At 51.0% G+C, this 26,677-nt stretch overlaps 1 protein-coding gene across 3 annotated transcripts in view; it reads right to left on the bottom strand.

The window, feature by feature from the left end:
• The window catches only part of LOC119449057 (uncharacterized), a 73,484-nt gene that overhangs the window by 23,447 nt on the left and 23,360 nt on the right, over nt 1–26,677 (bottom strand). For 2 of the 3 annotated variants that reach the window (XM_049666226.1, XM_049666228.1), the window contains exon 3: nt 11,387–11,490. The exons of the other annotated variant lie outside the window; for it this stretch is intronic. In XM_049666226.1, coding sequence (XP_049522183.1) covers nt 11,387–11,490 — 104 coding nt within the window. The remainder of the gene's footprint in view (nt 1–11,386; nt 11,491–26,677) is intronic. 3 annotated transcript variants of the gene reach the window in all.

Below are 26,677 nucleotides of genomic sequence, written 5' to 3'. Positions count from 1 at the left end.
AAATAATGGCACGTTAGGTCCGTGGTTCAAAGGGGGCAGCAGATAGAGCACTGCACGGGCTCGGGCTTACCCGAAAGCCCGGGCCCGGCCCGGCCCGTGGGCCGGGCGGGCCGGGTAGAGGAGTTTTTTCATGGCTCGGACCGGGCTCGGGCACGGCGTGTGCTTTTTGACCCGGGCCCGGGCCGGGCTCGGGTTTTTTGACGCAGGCCCGGGCCGGGCTCGGGCTTTCTGCTAGTTATTCTCGGGCTTCTCAACTCTGAAAAAACGTATTTTTCGGTCTCGGGCCGGGTTCGGGCCGGTTTCTAGTCGGGCTCGGGCCGGGCTCGGGCTTAAGGTAAAGGGGTGGCGGGCCGGACCGGGCAGGTAACGTAGATTATTTCCGGGCCCCGGCCGGGCCCGGGTCTCGCCATAAATGTTTTGATCGGGCTCGGGCGGCCCGCCCAATGTAAAAACGGGCCCGGGCCGGGCCGCAAAAATCGGCCCGTACAGTGCTCTTGCAGCAGACACTGGACAGCTGCATTCGAGTCAAAATGATCGACCATGACTGTGATGATTCGTCCCCAATAAGCTCCAAAGTAGCGCGGATACGTGCGAGTTCTGCAGCCGCAGGTGATGTAATGCGAGACGTCTTGAATTGGATGATAAATTTTGCAAGAATTACCCTGGTCCACCAAACGGGTTGATGACGATGGCATGACCATGCAGAATTGGGTGACGCAGCTGGAATGCCAATGATGCGCCGTCCACGAAAACATTTCGAGTGGCCGAAGAGAACCGACAACTTCGGCCACAAGATTCGCCGTAAGACGCTAGATAAATAATGTTACGGCCGAGCTCATCTCAAGATGACTGTCGACGGTATTGTAATTAGCATACGACAATGTAGCGACGCACCGTATTCCTGAAGTGTGACTTATTTAGCATCTGTAGTCATTTCGAGACACTCGCTGGTTAGGCTATGTGCGAACACACTCACATATCATCCCACTCCACCATGCAACTCGCTTGTGAAGGGTGCTCACGATTATGGCGGCATGACTACGACTGCGTGACGCCGACGCAGTTACGACACTCGAATGACAAATATGGAATGACGTCGATAGCAACGTCACAATCGGTATAACGACGACGGCATGAAGCCAATGAGATGTGAATGTTTACACGATGAGCATAGTGTTACAAAAACAGTGTGACGGCTAACACATGAGGGCACTAAGATGAGGGTGAGCGCATGAAGAAAATGACGTTACGACGACAGCGTGACAACCGGATTACGAAACTGGAATGACGAGTACACGATCACCACCGCATGACGATATGACAACGGATGCATGATAGCGACTGTCTGACGACGACGTTGTGGCGGCAGTCGTATAATCACGACTGAATGACGACTGTATGACGACAGTATGATTGAAATATAATGGAGAGATATATGTCAGTGAAACGACGAAGGAGGTAAACGACAATGGAATGACGTCGCTGAAGTAATGACGACTTTGGTATGACGATGACTGTTTGACAATGATGGCGTAACGATGATGGCAAGACAAAAGTCGGATCACGAAATTTGAATGATGACAATGGAACGACCATTACGAAATCACGACAGCGAGGTAGTGACGAATGCACGATGATTGGATGACGACGATGGTGTGGCGGCAATGGCATCACGAGAGTCGGATGAAAAAAAGAAGTGTGATGACGACGATGCAAAGACCACTATGGCCTAACCACCACAAAGGCCTACCTAGTGACCCAATTTGTTAGACATCCTGGGTCACTGCGTCTGGTTAGAAGGCTTGAGGAAGACGGCATGACGAGAACCGGGTCACGAAGCTGGAATTACAATCCTGAAGCGTTCGAGAGGGTATCACGACCCCATGGCCTAAGCAGGTAGACAACTTCTTCAACTGCGTCGGCGTAGGAGGCTAGATAATAAGTCTCAAAACAGCTTAAGTATGCAACGAATGCTAATGATAATACTAGATAGATAAGCTCAAAACGCGTAAAATTATCAAAGAATGCTAACCGAAAAAAAAATCACAGCATATCCACGAAGTGAATGATGATGAGTGGGCGAAGCACCGGGGGATCATTCGGGTAAACCACAGCTACGGGCGAGAGATAAAGAGAGCGCGCGTCGGGAACGAGAGACTCAAGGTAGTTTTATCAGCTGTATAAACTTGGACATGCAGCAGCACCAGCAACGCGCAGAACTGTTGTCGACGCCGTCGGCGTTTTGCCCGCGTTCGCACCGAACGCGCGCAAAGTGTAACCGGAACCGGAAGTGGAACTGTAAAGACGAAGTGAACTTGGCCGCGGGCTCTCGCACACCGGGCAGCGACTTTACAATTGCTAGAAGGTACAGCGGAGACTTCCACTTAACATGTGTTGTCATGGCAATCGTGGAGCTCCTAGGTGCCTAGGGACATAATCGCTTAGGGACTTTTGAAGCACTGCGTGGCTCTCTTATCTCCGGGACCAGGCGCAGCGACCTTTCCGAGCGCAGCTCTTCTGTGCGAGCGAATCGTTTAGGGCGCGTTGAATGCCTGGCGGTGGCTGGCCAACGCCGGCCGCGCTTCATTATTGTAGCGTTTGTTCTAGTGCCGGAAACCGGGTTAAACTCGAGGATGAAGACGAAGTAAACTGAGCAAGCGTAGCTTCTTGCCTTGCTGCGATAGTTTTGTCATAGTGCAGGCTTAATTGTGCTTCTTGGACGAGAAGACATCTGAAGCGATGACAGCCGGCACGTCATCGCTTGCGTCGAGCATGCCTCTTCGCACTCTATCCCCCAGTAATATAGTGTAAGGCTCGCCACGTCGACATGGAGATGTCCGGTTCCTGTTTCTCCAACAGTGACCCTATGGACTCCGAAAATGACTACACCGTCGTGGAGGGCAAGCGACTGAAGAGGAAAGACCGCAGGACAACCAAAGATGTGAGTGAGCAGCGCCCTAATGTACCGCCTACACCGACTTACAGGATTGCTTTTGTACCTCTCGACGTGTCTAAGAATTTAAATTCTGTGCACAGACAGGTAGTCAACACCTACCTTGGTAATGTGGCTCCGAAAGGAATTAACGAAGTGCGCTTCAACACCAGAAAAAACGTAGTCACAGTGGAAGTAGCGACGCAAGCCGCCCTAGAAAAATTGAAAACCGTGCGCATACAAGATCACATAGAAGTCCGGTCGTTCATTGTGTACAGTGGTCACACTAGGGCAGGCGTTATTTCCGATGTCGTGATTGACATCAGCGACGAAGAGTTCCAAAGGCTTCTGTCTTCAACAGTGAAGGTCCTCGACTTTCATCGCTTCGGTCGCTCGACGAGCGTCAAGCTTCTTTTCGAGGGACACACGCTACCTGATCATGTCAAGGTGGGCTATGTGAGGCACCCGGTGCGTCCTTATGTGCCCCGACCAATGCAGTGTCACAAGTGCCTGAAGCTAGGCCATGTCAGCGCAGTCTGCACAGGCCAGACGGCATGCCTCCGCTGTGGCAGCAGTCATGACATATCTTCATGCACAGTAAAAGAAATTAAGTGCTTGAATTGTGGTGGACCCCACGAGGCCAATTCGAAGGATTGCCATAAACAGAAAAAGGAGATACAAATACTGAACCAAATGAGCAAGACAAGTATGTCCCACAAAGACGCAGCAGCGTTAGTGAAAAACCGGAGGAGACGATCACGTCGTCGACGTGGGCAAGCTGTAGGTGCAAACGAGAGCTCTTTGGCTCCAAATCCACAGGTCCAGCAGAAGGTAGTTCAATCGGCCTCGATCGATTTCTCCGAGCCATTGCTTCAAGCGAGCCTCACAAGCCCGGATTCGAATATATGGCCATGCTTGCCGCAGCGTAGACGGGCCTTAGACTGTCAGCGCGAGCAAGGACAATGCACTGAAAAATCACCGTTGGACTCTGTCATCAAAGCGATGCTGCGTCAAATAATCGACGCCCTGCAGCTGCTACTGACTGGTTTAAATACGCCAGTGGCGCTAACAGCTGTAAAAATTATGCAAGCTATAGACAGTCTTCTGGCTACACTGTAGTAGCATCTACCTCTGCCCGCGAAGGTGACTGTGCTGTTCTGGGAAGTCATCGTGCTCACCACGATGGGAACTCATCATGGTGTTCACCATACCACCATCCTCCTTCCTCTTCACATCCTATCTCTGTTATTCCCCCAAACCCCTTCCCCAGCGTGGAGTAGCAGGCTAGAGGCACTTCACTCAGGCCGACCTCTCCACCTTTCTGCCATTAAAACGACTCTCTCTCTCTAGTGCCGGAAATCCTTGCAGTAGTGGGGGTGTGGCATGACGGCTTTTGATCTCGGTGAACTGTGGTGGTGTAAACAAGCGGATAATGCTCGCGTTTGAACCCTGGCAGTGACGGGCGCCGACGCGAAGCGGCGGTCGTTGGGGTGTTGCTACGCTGCGCTCCGCAACACCCCAAAGAAAAAAAATACTGCTCCAGTCAGGTAGACTGCTCCCTCCCTGATAGTGAGATTATATTTGGATAATCAAAACAGTGATCATCAAAACAGCGATGCGTTTTTAGGAATATCATTGTTTCTCTCTCGCACCGTGTAAATCCGCTTGTTTACACCACCACAGTTCACCGAGATCAAAAGCCGTCATGCCACACCACCACTACTGCAAGGATTTCCGCCACTACAATAAACACTACAATAATAAAGCGCGGCCGGCGTGGCCCAGACACTGCCCGGCATTAAACGCGCCCTAAACGATTCGCTCCCTACGCACGTACGAGCTGCGCTCGGCAAGGTCGCTGCGCGCGGTCCCGGAGAGAAAGAGAGCCACGCTCACTAACTAGCAGCCACCATGCCAGACCAGTGCCTAAAAGTCCCTAAGCGCCTAGGAGTTCCACGATTGCCATGACAACACGTGTTAAGCGGAATTCACGTCACCGGCTGTGCCACGCCTCCGCTGTATCTTCTAGCAATTGTAAAGTCGCCACCGCGCACTACGGGGCGAACGAGGAGAAGATGACGACGAAGCAGAATATAGAACAGCGGGCCCAGGAACAGTGCGCCACAACCACTCATATCAACAACAACAACAACGGGTGCTGACTCTCTGTCTGTTCCTTTGGAACTTGTTCCTGTCTGTTCCGTGGATCTGCGGCTGCTGAGGGCAGAGGAGCAGCGCAACAAAAGCCCCACTCCGGCGCACGCCACCCCTGTCGCAAAGGGGCGCCGTCCACCAACGAGATGGCCCGCCAGCGGCACATCTACGAGACGGCGTTAGCCCTACGTTTCAAGCGGCGACGAGATCCCGACCAGGGCTTGGACCGAAAAGCCCAGAGTCCTTTGGTCATCCTCCCTGGGCTGCAGCAGCAGCCGCGTGCAGGCGCCCTCTGCCCTGTGCCGTCGTCGTCCTCGTCTTCGGAAGTTTCACTTGTACCGGGTCGCAGGGGAGGCATCACAGGGCAGCCTTCACTGAGGGATACCTGCTGTCCGGGGCAACCACCGCATCAGGGGAGCATTGGCAGCACATCGGTGTCTTCTAGTGTTCAGCTGCAACCAACCCCAGCACCTCGTGGTTCCAGCGGCAGTGGCGGTGGCAGTCTTTTAGTTCCGAGTCCTGCTACAGGAGATCATGGTTTGGCGTTCGGGCAGAAGTCGGCGGTCATTGACCAGAGTCATCCATTACCACAGTCGCCTATTTCTAAGGATCCCCCTACGGCACCTGACGACGCTGTCGCTGTTAAGCGTAGCATACACTCAGGTGTCGGAGGGCTCCCTTCGGAGTCAGTGCGGCGCCCAAGGCATAGTGGCCGCCGCAACGAAGCGCCGCTTCAGAATGACTCCAACTGTTCCCTCCGGTCATTCAGGGCATCGCCATCCTTGGATAGCCTCTCCAACTCTTCCTGTGATAGTCCTCGGAAACCTAAGGAGAGGCGGGGAAGATTGTCGTAGTCGCACCCCTCGCAGCGATCAGCGAAGCACCCTTTGGGGAATCTTCTCGGCTTCGGCTGAGACGGACAGCGCTGAGCGGCGGGATGGTCATCGACGAGACCTGCGACCAGTGCGCAACAGTCAGCGCCGCCCGCCAGAGAAGCTGGTTGCGCACTGGACGGCTCATAGATGACTTGAATGCTTGAACGGGTTGCGTCATTCCAGGCAAGCCGGAAACTTGCAGCGTGGCGAAGTCAACTTGGCCGCGGGCGCTCGCACACCGGGGGCTAGGGGGCGAACAAGGTGACGACGAGGACGAAGCAGAATATAGAACAGCCGGCCCAGGAACGGTGCGCCACAACCACTCAGGTCTGCGACGACAACAACAACAACGGGTGCTGTCTCTCTGTTTGTTCCTTTACAATACTTTCAGAAGAGCAGTACTGAGTGCCTATTTTCAGTCCATATCTAACGCCATTTTACAGCTGAGCTGTTATACGCTAGTTTTGAGTGGATCGCTGCGTGCGTAAACCAAGCGCATAGACCAATATTGCTGTAGCCTCCATACAAAGCAAAGCGTATCGCCGGTGTGCCCCAGCTGTGTTTGATAGCCAATGAATGTGTCTCTATGGCTGGTGACGTCACACAATGCATAGACACGTTCGCTAGTTTCCAGCGGACCGCTGCGTGCGTAGACCGCGCGCGTAGACTAAAAATGCCGTAGCCTCTATACAAAGCAAAAGCGTATCGACGGTGTGCCCCAGCTGCGTTTATTAGCCAATGGGTGTCTCTCTTTGGCTGGTGACGTCATGCACTGCATATTCACGTTATCTCAGTTGTGTTCCGGCCGTGTAATAGGTAGGACGCGTAGAACCCAGGAAGAACAGCATGCCTACGAAGAACGACTGTGTGAACAGAAGCAGGATTGGGCGCGAAGGCGGCGGGAAGCGCCCATTCCCGCTCAAGCATCATTATAGAACCCGTGGTCGTCTACCATAGCAACCACAAAGATATAGCCATCTTAGTGACAAAATAATAACGGCGGTGGAAAATGACAATTCATGTGGTATGTGTCTTTATTTAAATCAATATATTTTATCACCATATACACAGCTTCACTGAGCCTCCACCTTCACAGAGTGCAACTGCACTCAGTTTCTTTTTATTCAAATGTAGACTAGCGTTTATCCACTAGACAGACAAACAAAGAATTTTATTCACAAGGTCCTGAGAAGGCCTGCCCTGTTTATCCACTAGATCAAAAGTAATACTGCCTTCCATCGTAGAATGACCTCCAGTTTTCAAGCGAACAGTACTCAACATTTTATTTATAATCGGTGAAATTGGAAATCAATCAATTTTTCGAAAGTAGGTTATATTTATCAAAACGTCAGTACATAAAGCTAGTACAAATTTATTTGAATAATAATAAAAGAACTAAGCGATCAGAGTCTTTTGTGTCGGCAATCTCACCCATCAGTGAATCCAGATAGACTCGCATCAACGCGTCGGTTAGAGTGTCTGTGAGCACGGCTGAGTAGAGCCACAGAGCTCTAAGCATGACGTTATCAGCAGGGCCACTCACCTATTCTTCTCTAGGTCATCTATCATCCGCCGTGACAGCTCCGCCTGTGACATCAAACTTGGCGCTGTGCCGAGTTTTATCGCCGAGCTTCCATACTCCCGCATGGCGTAAAAAATTATATATTTTGTAAATTAGTCTGAGCGATTTTCATTTGTTTTCCCGACATATGCAGGTTACATGGTTGACCGAGGATAAACCGCACTGCGCCGAACGTGTTTTGAAAACTGAAACTGAACCGGAGCGATGTCGCATTATGTTGCAATATGTTGAGTGCTTTTGAGCCAGGCTTAGAATTCTAGGGAGTCTTAACCCGCCGTGGTTGCTTAGTGGCTATCGTGTTGGGCTGCTGAGCATGAGGTCGCGGGATCGAAATCCCAGCCACGGCGGTCGCATTTTGATGGGGGCGAAATGCGAAAACATCCGTGTACTTAGACTTACGTGCACGTTAAAGAACCCCCGGTGGTCCAAATTTCCCGGAGTCCCCCGCTGGTTTGGCACGTAAAACCCCATAATTTAATTTAATTTAGAGAGTCTTAGTCCGATGAACTGAACAGGTACATTTCTCGCCTTGAAGGCTTTTAAAAGATGCAGCGAGAGCATGGGTAGCGTAATTGCGGGTTGTGCGTGCGTGTGTGCGGTTGCATGCGGGCCAGCGTGTGCTTTCGTTCCTTTTGTAGCGTTAAGCTACACTGGCCTAGCCAAGCCCGTTTCGCGCGGCACATCAAGAGCCGTGCTGCGCATGCGCAAGGATCAGTGATGTCACACGGCTTGCGCACCGGAGCCACCGGAGCCGGCACCTCTCGCGCAATCCGCCGCCGGTGTGCGCATTCCAGAGGAGTGACGTTGTAGCCGTGGTAGACGCACTGGCGCCGGCGCGCGCTCGCTGTGCAGTCGCCGTCTGACACTGCGCTGGAGCCGCTGCGCTTCTGACTGGCGTTTGCCAGTGTGGTATACGACAAATTTGATATGATAGTCCCGACCTGTCACGAACCGGAACGAAAACTGTTTGTCACCTCCTGATCCTTTTCATGATATCCTAGGCTTCGATAACCACCCACTTTCTCAGGCTAAAGTTGCCGCGTAAACACCGGTGACTCAAGTTCTATTCGTCAGTGTGCCCACACAGAGAAGCTGAAAGACGAGTGTAATTGCTGTGTCCTGTGTCATTCTCCACGGCGAAGGAAAAAATATATCTCAGTGGTCAGCAATACTACGGGGTGCAACATGACCCTACATTGGTTTCATCCGGCGTCAATCAGTTTGAACACAGCCGCAGAACATGGCTGGCTCTTGGCTAGAAGACACCTTAGTTGCGACTGCGGTTTGTGAAGACACAGAGAGAGATGTGCATAAGGTTTTCAATTCACTTTCTTTATTTCTAAGCGTTAATATGTCTGCCTAGGTGCTACCTACGCGAATGTCTAACCACGGCCTGTCGGAACTTTACCAGCACATCGGCCACGCACATGCAACGCCACGAACCTTAACCCTTATGACAGTAAATAAACTTGGGTACTTAGAAGTGTAGTAGTTGGCGACGAAGCTGTAGTGAGTGATCTCCACGCCCTTCGGAAGTCCCGTGGTCCCCGACGTGTAAACGATGACGATGACTGCTTCACGAGGATCTTCGACAGGACACCCTCTGAAGTCAGATTTGTCCAGGTCCTTGAAGGAAGTCGCAGAAATAATCCGTCCACACAGCCATTGCGAATAGCCGCTGCATAAATTATAGGTTTGAATTAAACAATCTGCGGGTCAGTGCGAATGTGTGGGTTTGTTTTTCGGTGCATAAGTATCAGAGAAGCATCACGTGTAGCAAGAACATTCTTAGGAAGTATCGTTCCCTACAGTAAGAACTGGAAAGTGTGGCGCGATACTGAAAAAATTCTAGGACACTTAAGCTTCGCCTTCAAGAATAGAACGTGATAGCGTTATCGGGACCCGTTCGCATCGCAACGTTCGCATACGGCAAGTAGGCTTCATTCACTGTAACACAGAGTGTGGGAAAGCCAGCTTACAAAGACCAAGCTTACGCCGATCCCCGTAAAGTCGGCTTCACTTTTAAACAGAAATGCAGTGCTGGGAAGACGTTCTTCCAGGAGCAATATAAGTCGTCTTGTATTAAAATGTGAAGGCCCTAGGGCTTTTTTACATTACTTTATTATTTGTTTGCTATTACCCCACACGCGCGTGTGTCCAAAACGCATTTGGCAGTCAAAGTCCTCATTTGACCTGCCGTAGAGAGCCTAAATGCAACGCTGTTGTGCGTTGCATGTAGGCTCTCTAACCTGCCGAGGATGCCAGCGCCATCTGGACAAGATTTTTTCATGTTGGCTTCCCGAGTGAGCCGGTGTTATGGTACAAATGCTGGCAAAAGAGGTTTGTGTTAGAGTTTTCTGGTAACAGAATTATGTTTTCTCATACACTCATATAAGATTCCGGCGGCGCCACCATTCCTGTAGGTTGTGCTTAAGTTGTACTTAACCATTTTTCTGACGGATTTCACTGTGAGATTCAGCAACAATGGGGACGAATTACAACAAATGAATGAAGACCTTAACAGAGAAAAAGTAAGAGTTGGCTTGAAGATTAATATGCAGAAAACAAAGGTAATGTTCAATGGCATGGCAAGGAAACAAGAATTCAGGATCGCCACTCAGCCTCTAGAGTCTCTAAAGAAATACGTTTATCTAGGTCAATTACTCATACGCGACCCTGATTATGATAAGGAAATTTACAGAAGAATAAAACTTGCATTGGAGTTGGAGCATTGCCAAATCTAGTCTGCGACCTTACCACTGTCGTTAAAAATGAAAGTGTAAGTCAAATGAAAGTGTAAGCGGTGCTAACAGGTGGGGCAGAAACTTGGAGGTTAACAAAGAAGCTCGAGAACAAGTTAAGAACCGCACAATGAGCGATGGAACGAAAAATGTTAGGCCTAACGTTAAGAGACCGGGAGAGAGTGGCGTGGATCAGAGAGCAAATGGGGATAGCCGATATTCTAGTTGACATAAAGAGAAACAAATGCAACTGGGCAGGCCATGTAATGCGTAGGGTATATAGCCGCTGGAGCATTAGAGTTACAGAATGGATGCCAAGAGAAGGAAAGCGCAGTCAAGGATGGCAGAAAACTAGATGGGGCGATGAAGTTAGGAAATTTGCAGGGCGAAGTTGGAATCAGTTAGAGCAAGACAGGGGTAATTGGAGATCGCAGGACAGGCCGTCGTCCTGCAGTGGGCATAAATATAGGCTGATGCTGATGATTGCCCCTGCTGGCGCATGCGCCCGTGGTCTAAGGTAGAACATCGGGCTGCTTTGCCAGGAGTCCTCTGTTAGAATCCTGCCGTCGGACACACACACACAACACACACACACACACACACTATATATATATATATACTATATATATATATATATATATATATAGAGAGAGAGAGAGAGAGAGACAGATAGACAGAGAAATCGATACAGCCTTGATGAAGGCCTCACCCAGGCCGACTGTCGAAATTAAAGGCTTCTTTGTCCACGTGTGCCTGCATCTCTGTCAACATATTAAGCGCCAGATCAGAACTTCTGCCTTCCTTATATATATATATATATATATATATATATATATATATCTGTCCCTCTCTGTCTCTCTCTCTTATATATATATATATAAGAGAGAGAGACAGAGAGGGGCAGAGAGATAGAAACATCACGGCAACCACGGGTCCCAGTAGCACATACCGGCCCCACATTTGCAAGGCCGCACTATGTCCGGGATCGGCCCACGTTAAGATGCTAGAAACATACCCCACAAGGAAAAGTGGCAGTAACTCGCTAAGAAAGGCGATCTTTAAAAACACTCGGTGAAACATTTTGTGTCTTCTATCTGCATACCTTGAGTTTGAGGTTTGAAGTTGCCTTCTTGACTTTTTCACTCAATTCAACATCTGTGAGAACGTGCGTGCTATCGCTGTCGATGATCTGGCCACGCAGTTCCCCTGCACAAAGCAATGGATCCCAAATTATACAATGAAAAAAAAAACTAGGTTTGTGTGAGAGCACTGCTTAAGCGAAAAGTGTTTATGGTGGGGTTGTTTATATCTTACGAGAGACTTCCCCACAACCCATGGACCACAAAATGTGCAGTGTCCTAATGCCCATAAAAAAAGGAAAACATTGGACTAGGTCATTGACTGGTGTCTTTCGTGAATTTTTACTTTTACCTTACGGAGTGCATTTTCTGAATGTAACTGCATTTTGGCAAGTTTTGTGACACATTACCAAAAGGCGTTACCACCGTTTGAGTTAATATAATAATTTGCAAAGCAACGCTCTCTTGTTACTAAATAATAAAAATATTGTCCTCCTTCTTAAAACGGAATATTTTGCCATAACAAAATATGATGTCGGTAGTTTCTTTACCGTTGACAGCGCATTCGCTGTAATCGAGAGTCGTGATAAACGTCAGTAATCTTTTTTTAATTGTTGAATGCGCCATATTGCGTGCTCTAAATGTAGGTAGCTGTCGTATCATCAGAGTGACTGAAATTGTAGAGCTATTCAACAAGTACCGAAAGTACCGAAACCAGTTACCAAAAAATGTCACAGTTTCGCCCTAAGGGCGAAGCGATGAATGCGATAGCAACACAGCAATGTCATACGAAGTAAGGTGAGCGGCTTTGGTAGCAATATGAATTGTAGTAAACATGAGCTGATTAAGTAAGCAGGTGTGCTGCGGCGCAAGTAGACCGACATGAAGAGAGACTCGATGACCACGAGAAGGCGCGTGTGAAACGGTGGTGTTGATGAGAAGCGCTTCCCGTGGGCAGCGCGTGCGAAGGGACACACATGTAGCGCTGCACTGCCGACCCGGGCAGCATTGCATGTGTAGCGTGCGTTGGAAAATGTGGCCCGACTATTACTAACTGATTGAACAAGCGTGGTGTGAGCGCGCACAAACAAACATGAATAGATCACACTGAATGATTGCAGACAACGACTGTCAAAACGCTGGCAGCAAGCGCATATATACGCCGCAGCAGCAGGCGAAGGTACGTGCGGTCTATCGCTTCAACGGAAACTGAGCAGCGAATGGACGGCGCATAAAGGTCAGAGCCGTGTGGAGATAAGAGACGGTGCGGTCGAACGAACGACGAGCGCGGTTGTTGGCAGCTTAGAAGTGCGTCCCCCCCCCCCCCCCCCCCGCTCCTTCCGGCGCTGGCTTCCCGCTTCCTTGCTTGCGCGTGGGAGAGATAAGAGACTGTGCGGACGAGCGACGAGCGCGGTTGTTGGCAGAGAAGTGCCCCCCCCCCCCTGCTCCCTCCGGCGCTGGCTTTCCGCTTCCTTGCTTGCGCGTGGGAGATTGAGTGCGTTCGCTCTCCGTGATAGCGCGCGTCCCCGCACGCTGCCTCTGGGGCATACGGCGCGCGGCGAAGATTTTATCTATACGAAACCTCACGGCGACGGCGACGCGACACGACGGCGACGACGACGGCAGAAATCTGGTTGAAGTGTCCATATAATTGCTATCGCAATAAAATATGCACTTCCGCGAGTCTAGGGCATACCATTGCGTTATTCCTGCGGCGTTTATTTTGGCGACTACACAACATTCTTTGTTGCCGCAGTATGCTCATGCTCGTTCACTATTCTAAAAAACAGTTAACGAGTCTCGGCAAAAAAGTTGTAGCAAAGCCTACCCCACGATTACAGAAACGATACACCACATTATAGCGGTTCACCAAGTTGTAGCGGTTACTTTAAGAATTCCTTCCTTCAGCTGCATGCGACATTGACTGCCTCCAGTATCTGCCTATTTGTTATGTCACTTCTTGCCAAGGTCTCGATGAGCATGTAGGCTAACGACGACTGTATCATAACAATGAAGAAGTGACGTTGATAAAATGACCAAGGAGTGACGTCGATGAAAAGACAAAGGCTGCATAGGAATAATGGTATTGTCGATTTTAATAAACAATACCACCAATGACATATTGTATTATGATGGAGTTGATTATTCTGAAATGACGACCTTGGTATAAAGACACCAGTGTCATGATGACGGCGGCTTGAGGACAATAGGTTGACAAGTGTATGACGATGACTGTATCAGGAAGGCTCTATGAAGACGAAGGCGTAAAGACGACGTTCTGACGGCAGTCTGATGACGAAACTAGATTAACATAATGGAACAACCACGAGGGAATGACGGCGGCGCATAATTCCCATAACAATAGCGGCTAAAAACCAAAATGTAATGACAATAGCATGATGAACCACACAATGGCGAAGATCTGATGATGTTTTTGCAACGACGAAGGAGGTATCACGATGATAGCTTGACGAAAATTGAAGGACGTCTGTGATCTGATGACAATGGTAAGACGACAGAGGCACGACGACGGCATGACGAGAGTCAGGTGAAGTTAGAATGATGATGATGCCACAAACACGGCGGCATCACAACGACGGTTTGACAATGAATGCCTAACGAGTAAATGTATGACCACGATTGTATGACGATAGCCGGAAAACGAAGCTAGAATGGCGATGATGCAGCGACCACGATGACAAAGCGACTATGAGCACAATGTTACTGGCAGGAGCTTGTATTGTACAACTTGAGCGAATGGGCTGGCCTAAGAGAGAGAGAGAGAAAGGGAAGGAGAGACAGGGATGCTAGCCAGTGTAAATAGCGACTGGTTACCCTGTGCTGGGGAAAGGGCTAAAGGGAATAAAAGGTTATAGAAGAAGACAATAAAAAAATAAAGTGAGAAAAATTTACACAATAACGCGATGCTATGCGCTGCAACTTTCAAATCTGGACGCACAATTCACAAGCCCTTAGGAATTTGAGCAGAACACTCAAGACATCGAGTGCAGAAACCCATCTGGACCATTGTCCCAGAACGTCTTCCTCTGTCAAGAGGCGATCGTCCAGTCTTTCGAACGTGGTCGCGAGCACTTTTCTTGCCAAGATGTAACGGGGACAGTCACAGAGGATGTGCTTGATCTTATCCTCGTAGCCACAGTTGTCGCAAGCAACTCGGTCATCCAAATGCGGAATAAATAGGCGTTCGTCAATGCCACGCCGAGCCACAGGCGACACAGAAGCGTTAGTTCTGTTCGTGGTATCCCTCATCGAAGACGGATTTGCGGACGTGGATCGAATCTGTGGAGAGAGAGAAAATAAACTTTATTCAAAAAAGCACGCGAGCGTAGGTAGCTCCTCCGCTCTGCAGTGGGTGGTCCCCTCAGTCCAGGAATCAAGCGGCCTTAGCTGCCCTTCTCGCTCGGTTGACCAGGTTGAGCTGGTCCGTCAAGTCGGAGCTGGACAGCGCTGCCTCCCATTGCCGTGTGCTGGGGTGTGTTAGGGGTGTGAGTTGTGCTGTGTTTGCGCAAGCCCATACCATGTGGTAAAGCGTTGCACATTCATCGCAGTGTGGACATTTATAGGAATACAGCGCATTGCGTGGTAAAGACTCAAATGTGGATATGTGTTTGTTTGGAGTTTTCGCCATATTACGGCTTCCTCTCGCGTCAGAGCATTACGCGGTGGGGGTAGTGTTCTTCGTGAAAGGCGATAGTGTTGTAGGATGTGCGTGTAGGTTAATGGTATGCGCTCTGGTTGGAACTGCTCGGCGCGGTCATCTCGCGGCTCCCGGTGTGCATAAGCTCGGGCGTAGGCGTGGGCCTGCTGATTGCCGGTATATCTATGGAGACGTGTACTGCTGAATTCACTGGTGCTCCACAGAGTCTGTCTAAGCTCGCGTGCGAGAGAGCGAAGTCTTGTGGCTGCATGTGTTCTTGATAGTGGTATTGATTGATATGGGCACCGTCGTGGGCCGATCGGGCAGCGTCATCTGCCCCACGATTTCCTGAAATTCCGCAACGACCCGGAATCCACTGATAGACGATGTGCGCCTAGTCGATTACGTGATGGTGAAGTTGCCGGATGTCTGCAAATAATGGCACGTTAGGTCCGTGGTTCAAAGGGGGCAGCAGATAGAGCACTGCACGGGCTCGGGCTTACCCGAAAGCCCGGGCCCGGCCCGGCCCGTGGGCCGGGCGGGCCGGGTAGAGGAGTTTTTTCACGGGCTCGGACCGGGCTCGGGCACGGCGTGTGCTTTTTGACCCGGGCCCGGGCCGGGCTCGGGTTTTTTGACGCAGGCCCGGGCCGGGCTCGGGCTTTCTGCTAGTTATTCTCGGGCTTCTCAACTCTGAAAAAACGTATTTTTCGGTCTCGGGCCGGGTTCGGGCCGGTTTCTAGTCGGGCTCGGGCCGGGCTCGGGCTTAAGGTAAAGGGGTGGCGGGCCGGACCGGGCAGGTAACGTAGATTATTTCCGGGCCCCGGCCGGGCCCGGGTCTCGCCATAAATGTTTTGATCGGGCTCGGGCGGGCCGCCCAATGTAAAAACGGGCCCGGGCCGGGCCGCAAAAATCGGCCCGTACAGTGCTCTTGCAGCAGACACTGGACAGCTGCATTCGAGTCAAAATGATCGACCATGACTGTGATGATTCGTCCCCAATAAGCTCCAAAGTAGCGCGGATACGTGCGAGTTCTGCAGCCGCAGGTGATGTAATGCGAGACGTCTTGAATTGGATGATAAATTTTGCAAGAATTACCCTGGTCCACCAAACGGGTTGATGACGATGGCATGACCATGCAGAATTGGGTGACGCAGCTGGAATGCCAATGATGCGCCGTCCACGAAAACATTTCGAGTGGCCGAAGAGAACCGACAACTTCGGCCACAAGATTCGCCGTAAGACGCTAGATAAATAATGTTACGGCCGAGCTCATCTCAAGATGACTGTCGACGGTATTGTAATTAGCATACGACAATGTAGCGACGCACCGTATTCCTGAAGTGTGACTTATTTAGCATCTGTAGTCATTTCGAGACACTCGCTGGTTAGGCTATGTGCGAACACACTCACATATCATCCCACTCCACCATGCAACTCGCTTGTGAAGGGTGCTCACGATTATGGCGGCATGACTACGACTGCGTGACGCCGACGCAGTTACGACACTCGAATGACAAATATGGAATGACGTCGATAGCAACGTCACAATCGGTATAACGACGACGGCATGAAGCCAATGAGATGTGAATGTTTACACGATGAGCATAGTGTTACAAAAACAGTGTGACGGCTAACACATGAGGGCACTAAGATGAGGGTGAGCGCATGAAGAAAATGACGTTACGACGACAGCGTGACAACCGGATTACGAAACTGGAATGACGAGTACACGATCACCACCGCATGACGATATGACAACGGATGCATGATAGCGACTGTCTGACGACGACGTTGTGGCGGCAGTCGTATAATCACGACTGAATGACGACTGTATGACGACAGTATGATTGAAATATAATGGAGAGATATATGTCAGTGAAACGACGAAGGAGGTAAACGACAATGGAATGACGTCGCTGAAGTAATGACGACTTTGGTATGACGATGACTGTTTGACAATGATGGCGTAACGATGATGGCAAGACGAAAGTCGGATCACGAAATTTGAATGATGACAATGGAACGACCATTACGAAATCACGACAGCGAGGTAATGACGAATGCACGATGATTGGATGACGACGATGGTGTGGCGGCAATGGCATCACGAGAGTCGGATGAAAAAAAAGAAGTGTGATGACGACGATGCAAAGACCACTATGGCCTAACCACCACAAAGGCCTACCTAGTGACCCAATTTATTAGACATCCTGGGCCACTGCGTCTGGTTAGAAGGCTTGAGGAAGACGGCATGACGAGAACCGGGTCACGAAGCTGGAATTACAATCCTGAAGCGTTCGAGAGGGTATCACGACCCCATGGCCTAAGCAGGTAGACAACTTCTTCAACTGCGTCGGCGTAGGAGGCTAGATAATAAGTCTCAAAACAGCTTAAGTATGCAACGAATGCTAATGATAATACTAGATAGATAAGCTCAAAACGCGTAAAATTATCAAAGAATGCTAACCGAAAAAAAATCACAGCATATCCACGAAGTGAATGATGATGAGTGGGCGAAGCACCGGGGGATCATTCGGGTAAACCACAGCTACGGACGAGAGATAAAGAGAGCGCGCGTCGGGAACGAGAGACTCAAGGTAGTTTTATCAGCTGTATAAACTTGGACATGCAGCAGCACCAGCAACGCGCAGAACTGTTGTCGACGCCGTCGGCGTTTTGCCCGCGTTCGCACCGAACGCGCGCAAAGTGTAACCGGAACCGGAAGTGGAACTGTAAAGACGAAGTGAACTTGGCCGCGGGCTCTCGCACACCGGGCAGCGACTTTACAATTGCTAGAAGGTACAGCGGAGACTTCCACTTAACATGTGTTGTCATGGCAATCGTGGAGCTCCTAGGTGCCTAGGGACATAATCGCTTAGGGACTTTTGAAGCACTGCGTGGCTCTCTTATCTCCGGGACCAGGCGCAGCGACCTTTCCGAGCGCAGCTCTTCTGTGCGAGCGAATCGTTTAGGGCGCGTTGAATGTCTGGCGGTGGCTGGCCAACGCCGGCCGCGCTTCATTATTGTAGCGTTTGTTCTAGTGCCGGAAACCGGGTTAAACTCGAGGATGAAGACGAAGTAAACTGAGCAAGCGTAGCTTCTTGCCTTGCTGCGATAGTTTTGTCATAGTGCAGGCTTAATTGTGCTTCTTGGACGAGAAGACATCTGAAGCGATGACAGCCGGCACGTCATCGCTTGCGTCGAGCATGCCTCTTCGCACTCTATCCCCCAGTAATATAGTGTAAGGCTCGCCACGTCGACATGGAGATGTCCGGTTCCTGTTTCTCCAACAGTGACCCTATGGACTCCGAAAACGACTACACCGTCGTGGAGGGCAAGCGACTGAAGAGGAAAGACCGCAGGACAACCAAAGATGTGAGTGAGCAGCGCCCTAATGTACCGCCTACACCGACTTACAGGATTGCTTTTGTACCTCTCGACGTGTCTAAGAATTTAAATTCTGTGCACAGACAGGTAGTCAACACCTACCTTGGTAATGTGGCTCCGAAAGGAATTAACGAAGTGCGCTTCAACACCAGAAAAAACGTAGTCACAGTGGAAGTAGCGACGCAAGCCGCCCTAGAAAAATTGAAAACCGTGCGCATACAAGATCACATAGAAGTCCGGTCGTTCATTGTGCACAGTGGTCACACTAGGGCAGGCGTTATTTCCGATGTCGTGATTGACATCAGCGACGAAGAGTTCCAAAGGCTTCTGTCTTCAACAGTGAAGGTCCTCGACTTTCATCGCTTCGGTCGCTCGACGAGCGTCAAGCTTCTTTTCGAGGGACACACGCTACCTGATCATGTCAAGGTGGGCTATGTGAGGCACCCGGTGCGTCCTTATGTGCCCCGACCAATGCAGTGTCACAAGTGCCTGAAGCTAGGCCATGTCAGCGCAGTCTGCACAGGCCAGACGGCATGCCTCCGCTGTGGCAGCAGTCATGACATATCTTCATGCACAGTAAAAGAAATTAAGTGCTTGAATTGTGGTGGACCCCACGAGGCCAATTCGAAGGATTGCCATAAACAGAAAAAGGAGATACAAATACTGAACCAAATGAGCAAGACAAGTATGTCCCACAAAGACGCAGCAGCGTTAGTGAAAAACCGGAGGAGACGATCACGTCGTCGACGTGGGCAAGCTGTAGGTGCAAACGAGAGCTCTTTGGCTCCAAATCCACAGGTCCAGCAGAAGGTAGTTCAATCGGCCTCGATCGATCTCTCCGAGCCATTGCTTCAAGCGAGCCTCACAAGCCCGGATTCGAATATATGGCCATGCTTGCCGCAGCGTAGACGGGCCTTAGACTGTCAGCGCGAGCAAGGACAATGCACTGAAAAATCACCGTTGGACTCTGTCATCAAAGCGATGCTGCGTCAAATAATCGACGCCCTGCAGCTGCTACTGACTGGTTTAAATACGCCAGTGGCGCTAACAGCTGTAAAAATTATGCAAGCTATAGACAGTCTTCTGGCTACACTGTAGTAGCATCTACCTCTGCCCGCGAAGGTGACTGTGCTGTTCTGGGAAGTCATCGTGCTCACCACGATGGGAACTCATCATGGTGTTCACCATACCACCATCCTCCTTCCTCTTCACATCCTATCTCTGTTATTCCCCCAAACCCCTTCCCCAGCGTGGAGTAGCAGGCTAGAGGCACTTCACTCAGGCCGACCTCTCCACCTTTCTGCCATTAAAACGACTCTCTCTCTCTAGTGCCGGAAATCCTTGCAGTAGTGGGGGTGTGGCATGACGGCTTTTGATCTCGGTGAACTGTGGTGGTGTAAACAAGCGGATAATGCTCGCGTTTGAACCCTGGCAGTGACGGGCGCCGACGCGAAGCGGCGGTCGTTGGGGTGTTGCGGAGCGCAGCGTAGCAACACCCCAAAGAAAAAAAATACTGCTCCAGTCAGGTAGACTGCTCCCTCCCTGATAGTGAGATTATATTTGGATAATCAAAACAGTGATCATCAAAACAGCGATGCGTTTTTAGGAATATCATTGTTTCTCTCTCGCACCGTGTAAATCCGCTTGTTTACACCACCACAGTTCACCGAGATCAAAAGCCGTCATGCCACACCACCACTACTGCAAGGATTTCCGCCACTACAATAAACACTACAATAATAAAGCGCGGCCGGCGTGGCCCAGACACTGCCCGGCATTAAACGCGCCCTAAACGATTCGCTCCCTACGCACGTACGAGCTGCGCTCGGCAAGGTCGCTGCGCGCGGTCCCGGAGAGAAAGAGAGCCACGCTCACTAACTAGCAGCCGCCATGCCAGACCAGTGCCTAAAAGTCCCTAAGCGCCTAGGAGTTCCACGATTGCCATGACAACACGTGTTAAGCGGAAGTCACGTCACCCGCTGTGCCACGCCTCCGCTGTATCTTCTAGCAATTGTAAAGTCGCCACCGCGCACTACGGGGCGAACGAGGAGAAGACGAGGACGAAGCAGAATATAGAACAGCGGGCCCAGGAACAGTGCGCCACAACCACTCATATCAACAACAACAACAACGGGTGCTGACTCTCTGTCTGTTCCTTTGGAACTTGTTCCTGTCTGTTCCGTGGATCTGCGGCTGCTGAGGGCAGAGGAGCAGCGCAACAAAAGCCCCACTCCGGCGCACGCCACCCCTGTCGCAAAGGGGCGCCGTCCACCAACGAGATGGCCCGCCAGCGGCACATCTACGAGACGGCGTTAGCCCTACGTTTCAAGCGGCGACGAGATCCCGACCAGGGCTTGGACCGAAAAGCCCAGAGTCCTTTGGTCATCCTCCCTGGGCTGCAGCAGCAGCCGCGTGCAGGCGCCCTCTGCCCTGTGCCGTCGTCGTCCTCGTCTTCGGAAGTTTCACTTGTACCGGGTCGCAGGGGAGGCATCACAGGGCAGCCTTCACTGAGGGATACCTGCTGTCCGGGGCAACCACCGCATCAGGGGAGCATTGGCAGCACATCGGTGTCTTCTAGTGTTCAGCTGCAACCAACCCCAGCACCTCGTGGTTCCAGCGGCAGTGGCGGTGGCAGTCTTTTAGTTCCGAGTCCTGCTACAGGAGATCATGGTTTGGCGTTCGGGCAGAAGTCGGCGGTCATTGACCAGAGTCATCCATTACCACAGTCGCCTATTTCCAAGGATCCCCCTACGGCACCTGACGACGCTGTCGCTGTTAAGCGTAGCATACACTCAGGTGTCGGAGGGCTCCCTTCGGAGTCAGTGCGGCGCCCAAGGCATAGTGGCCGCCGCAACGAAGCGCCGCTTCAGAATGACTCCAACTGTTCCCTCCGGTCATTCAGGGCATCGCCATCCTTGGATAGCCTCTCCAACTCTTCCTGTGATAGTCCTCGGAAACCTAAGGAGAGGCGGGGAAGATTGTCGTAGTCGCACCCCTCGCAGCGATCAGCGAAGCACCCTTTGGGGAATCTTCTCGGCTTCGGCTGAGACGGACAGCGCTGAGCGGCGGGATGGTCATCGACGAGACCTGCGACCAGTGCGCAACAGTCAGCGCCGCCCGCCAGAGAAGCTGGTTGCGCACTGGACGGCTCATAGATGACTTGAATGCTTGAACGGGTTGCGTCATTCCAGGCAAGCCGGAAACTTGCAGCGTGGCGAAGTCAACTTGGCCGCGGGCGCTCGCACACCGGGGGCTAGGGGGCGAACAAGGTGACGACGAGGACGAAGCAGAATATAGAACAGCCGGCCCAGGAACGGTGCGCCACAACCACTCAGGTCTGCGACGACAACAACAACAACGGGTGCTGTCTCTCTGTTTGTTCCTTTACAATACTTTCAGAAGAGCAGTACTGAGTGCCTATTTTCAGTCCATATCTAACGCCATTTTACAGCTGAGCTGTTATACGCTAGTTTTGAGTGGATCGCTGCGTGCGTAAACCAAGCGCATAGACCAATATTGCTGTAGCCTCCATACAAAGCAAAGCGTATCGCCGGTGTGCCCCAGCTGTGTTTGATAGCCAATGAATGTGTCTCTATGGCTGGTGACGTCACACAATGCATAGACACGTTCGCTAGTTTCCAGCGGACCGCTGCGTGCGTAGACCGCGCGCGTAGACTAAAAATGCCGTAGCCTCTATACAAAGCAAAAGCGTATCGACGGTGTGCCCCAGCTGCGTTTATTAGCCAATGGGTGTCTCTCTTTGGCTGGTGACGTCATGCACTGCATATTCACGTTATCTCAGTTGTGTTCCGGCCGTGTAATAGGTAGGACGCGTAGAACCCAGGAAGAACAGCATGCCTACGAAGAACGACTGTGTGAACAGAAGCAGGATTGGGCGCGAAGGCGGCGGGAAGCGCCCATTCCCGCTCAAGCATCATTATAGAACCCGTGGTCGTCTACCATAGCAACCACAAAGATATAGCCATCTTAGTGACAAAATAATAACGGCGGTGGAAAATGACAATTCATGTGGTATGTGTCTTTATTTAAATCAATATATTTTATCACCATATACACAGCTTCACTGAGCCTCCACCTTCACAGAGTGCAACTGCACTCAGTTTCTTTTTATTCAAATGTAGACTAGCGTTTATCCACTAGACAGACAAACAAAGAATTTTATTCACAAGGTCCTGAGAAGGCCTGCCCTGTTTATCCACTAGATCAAAAGTAATACTGCCTTCCATCGTAGAATGACCTCCAGTTTTCAAGCGAACAGTACTCAACATTTTATTTATAATCGGTGAAATTGGAAATCAATCAATTTTTCGAAAGTAGGTTATATTTATCAAAACGTCAGTACATAAAGCTAGTACAAATTTATTTGAATAATAATAAAAGAACTAAGCGATCAGAGTCTTTTGTGTCGGCAATCTCACCCATCAGTGAATCCAGATAGACTCGCATCAACGCGTCGGTTAGAGTGTCTGTGAGCACGGCTGAGTAGAGCCACAGAGCTCTAAGCATGACGTTATCAGCAGGGCCACTCACCTATTCTTCTCTAGGTCATCTATCATCCGCCGTGACAGCTCCGCCTGTGACATCAAACTTGGCGCTGTGCCGAGTTTTATCGCCGAGCTTCCATACTCCCGCATGGCGTAAAAAATTATATATTTTGTAAATTAGTCTGAGCGATTTTCATTTGTTTTCCCGACATATGCAGGTTACATGGTTGACCGAGGATAAACCGCACTGCGCCGAACGTGTTTTGAAAACTGAAACTGAACCGGAGCGATGTCGCATTATGTTGCAATATGTTGAGTGCTTTTGAGCCAGGCTTAGAATTCTAGGGAGTCTTAACCCGCCGTGGTTGCTTAGTGGCTATCGTGTTGGGCTGCTGAGCATGAGGTCGCGGGATCAAATCCCAGCCACGGCGGTCGCATTTTGATGGGGGCGAAATGCGAAAACATCCGTGTACTTAGACTTACGTGCACGTTAAAGAACCCCCGGTGGTCCAAATTTCCCGGAGTCCCCCGCTGGTTTTGGCACGTAAAACCCCATAATTTAATTTAATTTAGAGAGTCTTAGTCCGATGAACTGAACAGGTACATTTCTCGCCTTGAAGGCTTTTAAAAGATGCAGCGAGAGGCATGGGTAGCGTAATTGCGGGTTGTGCGTGCGTGTGTGCGGTTGCATGCGGGCCAGCGTGTGCTTTCGTTCCTTTTGTAGCGTTAGCTACACTGGCCTAGCCAAGCCCGTTTCGCGCGGCACATCAAGAGCCGTGCTGCGCATGCGCAAGGATCAGTGATGTCACACGGCTTGCGCACCGGAGCCACCGGAGCCGGCACCTCTCGCGCAATCCGCCGCCGGTGTGCGCATTCCAGAGGAGTGACGTTGTAGCCGTGGTAGACGCACTGGCGCCGGCGCGCGCTCGCTGTGCAGTCGCCGTCTGACACTGCGCTGGAGCCGCTGCGCTTCTGACTGGCGTTTGCCAGTGTGGTATAGCCATGGAGAAGGAGAGCGCAAATGCTGCTCAACAGCGCAGAAGAACGGAGAAGCTTGACTCATCGGATCCCGAAGTAGTTGCCTGGCAATTAGCGGTTGAGCGTAGGAGGAATGAACAGAAGAAGGCTAAACGTGCTGCGGAGACATTGGAGCAAAGGGACGAACGTCTAGCAAAGCAGCGTCGCCAGGAGGCTGAGCGACGTGCCCGACCACCCCTGCAGCAACAACAAAACGCCGTCGACGACGTCAAGGCTCGCCGATCGACTGAATATACTGTGAAACTCAGCGAAAGCGCCAGTGCGACTCGGACCTTCCAGGTGGACTTCGTAAACAATCCGTTTGGATATGTGTGTGACGTGTGCGAAAGACTATGACACATGAAAGACTTGACGCCGCTGAGTAGTGCCATGCGTGAAACGTTGAGTTTAGCGGCGGCGCCTCAGTTGGCTGAAACCGTGGCGCGGGTTTGTACAACGTGCAAGAACTTTCTCGTTAAGCAGAAGATTCCACTCTTTAGCGTTACCAATGGGTATCGTTGCCCGGCCATGCCGGCAGGTCTACCGGTTCTGAACGATGTGGCCGAACGTTTACTTTCGCCACGCAGTCCCTTCGTTCAGATCCGTCGTCTAATGAACGGGAGAAATGGTCAGTTTGGCATTAAGGGACCCGTGGTGAACATGCCGGTAGACACGGACGAGATGCTAAAGCAGTTGCCTCGCGGCTTGGCAGACGATAAGTGCATAGTGGTGAACATAAAGAGGAGAATGTTTGCCAAGACTACCTATCTGTCGAACATGGCTTCTCGCAATGTGCTTGGACCATGGGTTGAGGTACTGAGAGACTCGCCGCTGTATAAGCACTACGGCATAAACATTGACGAGGGACGTTTGGGAAGCCTGTATAGGGAAGCCGTCGCTCCAGACGAAGACTTTAACGTGGAGGCTTGTCCCGATCTCACCGATTTAGATGATCCAATGAATGTGGCCACAGCTTTGACATTGGACCAGCATAGTTTGGTGTACGATGAAGACGCGATCTTAACCATGGCACCGGGAGATGGCAAGAGACCTGTCAGCATCTTGTATGATACCCATGCTGAGGAGCTGTCTTTCCCCCAGATATACTTGGGCCAGGCTCGTTGTATAACCCCAGAAGCTAAGCCTACTCCATTTTCCATTGCCTCGAGTGAGATTCGGAGGAAAGATAGACGGGGTGCTTTGCCGATGCACGTACTGTACATGGCTATGAAGGTGTTGCGTCACCGTGTTTCGTCGCAGATGACTATGATGTACCGGAGCAACGCGACTACTCGTGGTCTGACCAGACAGGATATCGAAGATCCTGACAAGGATCTTCGATATCCTGGCTGCTCAGTTGCTTGAGCAGGATTTGGGATTCATGGAAGGTGTCCCAAACACTGTGCAATATTGGCACAAAAGAAAGAGCGAGCTGTTCGCCATGATTAGGCAGCTTGGGAAGCCGACGGTGTTTCTGACGCTTTCTGCATCTGAGGTGCATTGGCCGAAATTGCTCAAACTGCTTGCGAAACTGCAGCTAAGGCCCCAGGAGTTGGGTTTTGACGAAGACGAGATGAACCGGAGCTACGCGGCGACGTTGGTGAATAACGATCCAGCCGCGTGTGCGATTTACTTTGAACACATGGTTAGGGTGATTATGAAAGCGCTGCGAAACTCCCGGACTAGCCCATTTAAGCCGTTCCACGTGGTGGAAAGTTTCAAGCGCATAGAGTTTCAGCATAGGGGTAGCCCCCATGCTCATCTGCTCTTGTGGCTTAATCAAGCTCCGGATGAAGAGGTGCAAAACAACTTCATGCCAAACACAGTGAGGATGGCAGAGCACCTGCTGTCCGTGGATCACGATGCTTTGGAGCGCCCGAGGTGCCAGGAACACCAGCACACACACACGTGCTATAAAGGTGGTCGTAAGAAGTGCAGGTTCCATGCGCCCTTCTGGCCGATTCCGAGCACTAAAGTGCTTACTCCGCTACAGGCCCCCGCCGACGACGACGAAACCGGTTTGAAACGGTATCGCTTCCTGAAGAACACTCATGATGCGTTGCATAGTGCTCTCGACACCACTGCCTATCAGTCCTTCGCTGAAATGCTTCAACATCATGGCATACGTGACTTTGACGAGTATGAAGAGATGATTCGCAGTGGACTAGCCAGGCCTACGCTGCTGCTTAAAAGAGATATGGATCAGACGAATGTCAACCCCTTTAACTCTTGGATAGCCTCAGTGCTGATGTCTAACGTGGACCTCCAAGTAATTCTTGACGTTTATGCCTGTGCATCTTACGTGGTGGAGTACGTGAACAAGGCTAACCGTGGCGTCTCCAACTTGGGCAGAACCATTAAAGCTTTAATCGAACAGGACCCATCGGCTCAGCTGTCGTTTGAAAACGCTATGCGACAGCTAGGGGTGAATATACTGAATGCAATTGAGATGTCGGCCCAAGAGTCTGCCTGGTTTCTCCTGCGATTTGACATGTGTACCACTAGCCGAGACGTAATTTACGTTAACACCCATTGGCCAGAAGAGCGCCATCGGAGCCGCAAGACGAAGACCGAGTTGGAGGAACAGGGAGTGCTGGCCACGAGTTGTGACATTTGGCACAAAACACCGCTTGAGCGGTATGAAGACCGTCCAGCCAAAATGGAGAGGGTGACATTCGCCGAATTTATGGTCGAGTACAATCGCAGTACCTTGAGGAAGCGTCAGAAGCCAGCCGTGCTTAGGTGCC

Source organism: Dermacentor silvarum, chromosome 4 (assembly GCF_013339745.2).
Source record: "Dermacentor silvarum isolate Dsil-2018 chromosome 4, BIME_Dsil_1.4, whole genome shotgun sequence".
NCBI classification, from domain to species: Eukaryota; Metazoa; Arthropoda; class Arachnida; order Ixodida; family Ixodidae; genus Dermacentor; species Dermacentor silvarum.
Note: the sequence above shows the minus strand (reverse complement) of the source record. Positions and strands in the feature narration are given on the sequence as shown.